At 36.3% G+C, this 7,409-nt stretch overlaps 1 protein-coding gene across 1 annotated transcript; it reads right to left on the bottom strand.

Annotated features, from left to right (window-relative positions):
- Positions 1-2,338: 2,338 nt before the first annotated feature.
- On the bottom strand, positions 2,339-6,333 carry LOC133645645 (acireductone dioxygenase-like). Its single transcript, XM_062040492.1, has 4 exons — positions 6,142-6,333; positions 5,860-5,979; positions 4,480-4,659; positions 2,339-2,766 (listed from the first exon to the last, which is right to left on the bottom strand). Exons 1-4 carry the CDS (start codon positions 6,262-6,264, stop codon positions 2,617-2,619), a joined length of 573 nt encoding a protein of 190 aa, XP_061896476.1. The 5' UTR covers positions 6,265-6,333; the 3' UTR covers positions 2,339-2,616.
- Positions 6,334-7,409: the final 1,076 nt, after the last annotated feature.

Consider the following 7,409-nt stretch of genomic DNA (forward strand, 5'->3'; position numbering starts at 1 on the left):
GGGGATGGGTCGAATGCAGAGGACAAATTTCACCACACTTAGTGTGTGTGTGACAATCATTGGTATTTTAACTTAACTTTAACTTTACACATACAAACTGTAGCACACAAAAAAGCATATTTAATAAAAAAAAAAACGTTATTATGGTCTTACCTTTACTTATAAGTGCGGGAACAGTGGTGTTCGTGTTGGAGGAGTTGTGAATGAATGAAATATGAAATCCGTGCTGCAGTCTGCAGGTGTACCTAATGTTGTGTCCCTGCAGTCGTTCACGGCTCCTCCGGCGCGAGCATTGTTGTTTTTTCACTTTTTGGCTTCTTGTTAAGTGACTTTTTTTGGGTGGATTCAGTCTTGCACGTGGAGGGTTTGGGTGTGGGCTTTGGTTGGTGTGGCGCTCCCGTCGGGGCCCGGGGTGCATTCTGCGGCGGGGGTGCATTAGCTGGCACAAGGAGGCGGGGTTACTGCGAGCCTCACACAGTGCGTCTTCGCAGCAGTTTTATGATCGTTCAGCACAAGAAATACTTTACACACATACAGTTGTTGACAAAATACACTACATTATATACCTCAGCTAACTAAACTATGGAAATGTATAATATACAATAGTTCATATAGCAATACGGTCTCACTGCACAGCAGGCCAGCAGTTAGCCGAGTCCGCAATCCATGTTGAGGCACAACGCAGTGACGTGCCTCAACTGGCTGCTGATCACCGCACCGTCTCTTCTCAGTATTTGAACGGCAAATGTGAAAATTCAGCGATTTTGAATAAAAATAATCTAAAACTGGTGAAGTTAAATGGAAAATAACTTTATAGTATAATCACTGAACACATAACAGTTTAATTTTTTTTTTTCTTTTTACATTTTTTTTCTTTCCATGATGGCAGGTTGAGGCCCCGCCTCCCCTGCCTCTGGTGACTGCACGCCACTGGTATATATATATATATATATATATATATATATATATATATATATATATATATATATATATATATATATATATATATATATATATATATATATATATATATATATATATATATATATATATATATATATATATATCTACAGTATATACTGTATCTATATCTACAGTATATACTGTATCTATATATATATATATATATATATATATAGATACAGATATATATATATATATATATATATATATATATATATATATATATATATATATATATATATATATATGTATATATATATATATATATATATATATATATATATATATATATATACATATATATATATATATATATATATATATATATATATGTATATATATATATATATATATATATATATATATATATATATATATATATATATATATATATATATATATATATATATATATCTACAGTATATACTGTATCTATATCTACAGATATATATATATATATATATATATATATATATATATATATATATATATATATATATATATATATATATATATATATATATATATATATCTACAGTATATACTGCATCTATATCTACAGATATATATATATATATATATATATATATATATATATATATATATATATATATATATATATATATATATATATATATATATATATATATATATATATCTGTATCTATATATATATATCTGTATCTATATATATATATATATATATATATATATATATATATATATATATTTAAATAAATAAATATATATATATATATATATATATATATATATATATATATATATATATATATATATATATATATATATATATATATATATATATATATCGGGCAGCACGGTGATACAGGGGTTAGTGCATGTGCCTCACTATACGAAGGTCCTGAGTAGTCCTGAGTTCAATCCCGGGCTCAGGATCTTTCTGTGTGGAGTTTGCATGTTCTCCACGTGACTGCGTGGGTTCCCTCCGGATACTCCGGCTTCCTCCCACCTCCAAAGACATGCACCTGGGGATAGGTTGATTGGCAACACTAAATTGGCTCTAGTGTGTGAATGTGAGTGTGAATGTTGTCTATTCGTCCAAGGTGTACCCCGCCTTCCGTCCGAATGCAGCTGAGATAGGCTGCAGCACCCCCCGCGACCACAAAAGGGACAAGCGGTAGAAAATGGATGGATAGATAGATAGATAGATAGATAGATAGATAGATAGATAGATATATATATATTTTTTTACATACCTTAATTATTTCCAAACCATGCCTGTAAAACAGCTGATCAACCATAACAGAAAAGTCATTGATGTCTTTTTTCATCCCATTTGAGATTAATAAAATGTTCTCCTTTTTTAATAAGGTTTTAAGATTTTTATCAGGATTCTTCTTCCTTGTACTTTGTATACACTTTGACTTTGAACAGTTTCGTAAAGTGGATGATTTTAGTACATTGTTTGATTTATTTGCTTAATCCATTCCATAATTTAGATTTAAACAATCCATGGATTAGCCGCACCTTTGTATAAGCCGCAGGGTTCAAAGCTTGGGGAAAAAAGTAGCACCCAGAAAATACTTTAATCACCAGAGTGAATTTGCAGCTTTTTGCAATTGTGCAATTATGCAACCTTGACAAATATTCCAAACTGGAGCAACTAAGCAACTAGTGGTCGATCATGTGGTGCTTTGCTCCGTTACAGCCGCTCTGCAGAGAAGCCACATACTTCTTTCGACTCTCGAGGTCATCCGCTGGCCGGTTGTGGCATTTCCAAATCGGCTTCCCCCCAAACAGCCTCATGGACTTTGCGTAGTTCTGTGAAGAGATGTAAAAAAATAAAAAAAAATAAAAATTACTGCAATTTGTCTCGTCCCGTGTACCGCGGTTTACTGTGCATTCGACACTGTAAAATAACTATATTAGCATGAGTGTTCAAGCATGTTTTACTCTTCTAGGAATGTCAAAAATAGCATGCTTAATCACAAAAAAATTATTGCATTGATCATGTATTGACGCCGATTAATTACGCATTTTATTTTGACCCTACATGCTTTTTTACCTTAACCGCGGATAGTTACCGGAAAGGCGGCCCAAGTTGCGATATGGTCAGTGACCGAAGAATAACTTGTGGTTAATCTGATTTAAAAATATATATCATTCGGCAGTACTCTTTTTCTATTATGCTATTAATCATATATTATTTTGAAAGATTTCTCACTTGGGGGAAAACATGAAATTACACAAGCCGCAGAAGAATCGTGTTTTCCGAATCAATATATGTTTTAGTTCAGTTACATTAAATTAATAAAACTTTGAATAACTGTTGTTTGTTTTACATCAAATGCTCCAAGTACTCAAATAAGTGTCACAATTTTTCCCCTCAGGAAAAAAGGTGGTACCTTTTAAATATGTAAACCATACTAAATCAACACATTAGTTGTATATTTTCATATGTTTATTTTACGGGAAGCAAAATATTAACACAATTATAATGTATTTGATTATAATTTGTATTTAATCCCCAGGCAAAAGGTGACTTGTTGACAAGCACCAAATTTCGATGTTCTTTTGTATTTATTCATCACTAAAATCTTTAAGTGTGTCGTTTGGCATCTCAGAGTTTGTAACAGCATGGTTTGGGCTGTCATGTCGGAAGACCCAGCAACACTGTTCTCAGGCCAGGAGGTTCTTATCCAAGATTTTGGAATGTTTGGATCAGGGGTCTCCAACCAGTTTTGATTTTGAGTTGCTCACCAAAAGGTCAAAATATATCTGCTCAAACTCTCAGTATTTAAATGCCTAACTGTTCAATTCAGACAGTGTACCTCTAAATAATGACCACAGAATAGAACAAAAACAACCACACTTTTAGAGTGGATGTCTGCTTCCTAATTAAAATACAACTCAAATGTTGTCAGTCACAAACAAAACATTTACTTTTGTCAAAATAGCTCTAACAATGATTTCAAAACCTGAACTAGAAAGAAATGCAAGAAGCAGATGAACATATTTTTTTGTAGATTTTTTAACACAAAATATGAGTTGTAGATACCAACATGTTTATGTCCTGGCCAAACAAGCTTATTCCCTTTGTTTGCGTTAAAATAAGTTATGAAAATTTAGTAGCTCTCAGGAGATTTTAATTTTATAAAAAGTAGCTCTCCGAAGAAAAAAATGTTGAAGACCCCTAGTTTGGATGGTGTTATCATATTCACCAAGCCGATTAATAACTAGGGCATTTAGTAGTACGCCAAATAATCACTTAATTAAATATTCAAACACAGTGTTACTGTTCAAACTGTGTGTGATGTTACTGTGACCAAATGTTTTTATGTATTGTTAAATAAAACGGTAGCCTTTTTTTTAATGAATATTAAGGCCTACTACGCTACTGCATTTTAATTTTGGTCATTATGGTGGTACTTGGAGAGCCAAATATGTTCTAAGGTGGTACTCGGTGAAAAAAGTTTGAGAGCAAATTAATCCAGCAATCATTATTTTAGTTTTCCAAGTGTAATTCAAACTTACGGTCTCGTCCAATGTGAAGCGGTGGTATATGCCAGCTGGCAGCGTAATCAGGTCACCTTTGCCCACAGCGATTCTTATCCAGCGGTCCTCCTTGTCCCGGACGTCGAAATATGCCTGGCCATCAAGGATGTAGCGAAGCTCATTGTCCAAATGTAGGTGTTCCGTATAGAACCTCTTTAACTGAGAGACATCGAAACGTTCATTCAAAAGATATGTTTGTGAATACATGACTTTTTTGAATTGCATGAACAGCGGACCTTGGTATTCCTCCGCCCCACTTTTGTTGTGAATCGGTTTGACTGACATTTTTGCAGTAAGCTTTCTCCGGTTTACGGTCATCTAATTCACGCAAATTGAAAAAAAAGTTTATTTTGTTTTGAAACACAAAAAATTACATTGAAAAACAAATGTTTTTTTCTTTTACAGCATCAATGAGCAATAACTAGATATAAGTTTATTATTTTTCACAACAAAAATGAAAATCATTACTCAGCAGAAACGAAGAAACTGACCAAAAACAGATGTATTTTTTAGATTCTGACACTGGAAAACAAATATCCATCCATCCATCCATCCATCCATCCATTTTCTACCGCTTGTCCCTTTCGGGGTCGCGGGGGGTGCTGGAGCCTATCTCAGCTGCATTCGGGCGGAAGGCGGGGTACACCCTGGACAAGTCGCCACCTCATCACAGGACCAACGCAGATAGACAGACAAGATTCACATATGAAAACTATTTTTAGATGTAGTTACTGCTTTTCAACGCAAAAAATTAAAATATTTTTCCCCCTAAATTTTTAAATTACATTCAAATAAACCAAATGTTATTTGTTTTTTGATCCCCATTCATAAAACTAAAATTAAATAAAGATACATTGACCGTTTACACCGACTATATTATCATACAGTCAAACAATGCCTGTAACAAACGAGTTCATGGGACTCGAGTGCTCCAACTAAGAATACCACGTTAGTGACTCGGTCAGTCTTTGCTGTTTTTATTGATGAGAATACAGGTGCAAAAAATCTACCATGGAGGCCAAAGAGTCAGGACTTTGATTTTAAAAAAAGAGGCGCAAGAAGCATGACTGAATTCAAGAAATAAATAACCTTCTCATCATCGCCTTAGCCAACAAAAGCCTCCAATAAAAGGTAAAAGTGGTGTTTATCCATTTTCAATTGTCATTTATATTGATATATACTGTATGTTTTGCATGTAAAACCATCATTAGTCTGTATAAAATATGTTTTGTTTTAATACCTAGAACGGCAATTGCATGTGCATTATATATGAGACAAAGTGCTTTGGCTTTTGGAACATATTACTAATAAAAGCAGGAGGTAGCACTGTGTTCATATAACACAGTGACTTGTAATTACCATCTCCTCATAATTTGCCAGTGTGTTCTTCTCAACGGTGATGATGTCCATGTAAGAGTAGCCTTGCTCTTCCCTGATCAGCTGCAACTGTGGGTCATCCTCATGGATGTCTGCATTCAGCTGCAACAACAACACAGTCAAAGTGACATTAAACAAACAGCAACACAACACAAGAACAAAAAATGCCGCTAAGCACTACTTGGGGTCACAAAAAAGTGTCATTTGCAGACACCAGCTGGAATGATCAGCATGTGACTATCGTGGCTGTGACGTAACAGTTACCTTCCAGTGAAGAACTCCGATGTTTTTTAAAGTCTCCAACAAAACGGGCTGATTCGGCTGAAGTTTGTGCGGCTTCCTCTGGTCTTCGTCAGAGTTGTCCATGTACCAAGCTTCGATCCCCATGTTGAGCGCGCCGTAAACTGCCACAACAAGACGTGAAGCAGGACAAGCGTAGCTCGTTCTGTCTCAACGGCGGACAGTGCTGCCTTCAAGTACCCTCGGTCGATCTGATAGTCAAATCATCACGTGACAAAGACTGCTGTAGGCTAAATGAACTCAAGTTGTATGTGTTAGTTTAGTATGAATTACAGCATAAATGATGTTAGTTTTGTTTTAAATACACCATCAATTGGGTTTGCCGTCTATTATTACTTAAATGCAGTGCCTCACCTTGCCACTAGGGGGATAAAAGGCTTAACCATGAGTTGTTGAAGTTGAAGTACCAATGATTGTCACACACACACTAGGTGTGGCGAAATTATTCTCTGCATTTGACCCATCACCCTTGATCACCCCCTGGGAGGTGAGGGGAGTAGTGAGCAGCAGCGGTGGCCGCGCCCGGGAATCATTTTTGGTGATGTAACCCCCAATTCCAACCCTTGATGCTGAGTGCCAAGCAGGGAGGTAATGGGTCCCATTTTTATAGTCTTAGGTATGACTCGGCCGGGGTTTGAACTCACAACCTACCAGTGACATGCAGTCAGGGGAGGCAGGTGAGGCTGGGCCTCACGTGCCATCATGGAAAGAAAAAAAATGTAAAAAGAAAAAAACAAAATTAAATTGTTATATGTATCCAGTGATTATACTATAAAGTTATTTTCAATCAATAATCAATCAATGTTTATTTATATAGCCCTAAATCACAAGTGTCTCAAAGGGCTGTACAAGCCACAACGACATCCTCGGTACAGAGCCCACATACGGGCAAGGAAAAACTCACCCCAGTGGGACGTCGGTGAATGACTATGAGAAACCTTGGAGAGGACCGCATATGTGGGTAACCCCCCCCCCCCCCCTCTAGGGGAGACCGAAAGCAATGGATGTCGAGTGGGTCTGACATAACATTGTGAAAGTCCAGTCCACAGTGGATCCAACACATCAGCGGGAGTCTAGTCCACAGCGGGGCCAACAGGAAACCATCCCGAGCAGAGACGGGTCAGCAGCGCAGAGATGTCCCCAACCGATGCACAGGCTAGTGGTCCACCCGGGGTCCCGACTCTGGACAGCCAGCACTTCATCCATGGCCACCGGACCTATGCAACTCCCCC

This window comes from Entelurus aequoreus, linkage group LG03 (assembly GCF_033978785.1).
Source record: "Entelurus aequoreus isolate RoL-2023_Sb linkage group LG03, RoL_Eaeq_v1.1, whole genome shotgun sequence".
NCBI classification, from domain to species: Eukaryota; Metazoa; Chordata; class Actinopteri; order Syngnathiformes; family Syngnathidae; genus Entelurus; species Entelurus aequoreus.

Bases quoted from the DNA above. Each gene is read 5' to 3' on its own strand.
- LOC133645645 (XM_062040492.1), bottom strand. From the start codon at position 6,264: ATGGGGATCGAAGCTTGGTACATGGACAACTCTGACGAAGACCAGAGG. The intron at 5,980-6,141 runs GTAACTGTTACG...TTGTTGTTGCAG, and splicing joins TCGGAGTTCTTCACTGGAAG to CTGAATGCAGACATCCATGA. The intron at 4,660-5,859 runs GTAATTACAAGT...GATGTCTCTCAG, and splicing joins TGGCAAATTATGAGGAGATG to TTAAAGAGGTTCTATACGGA.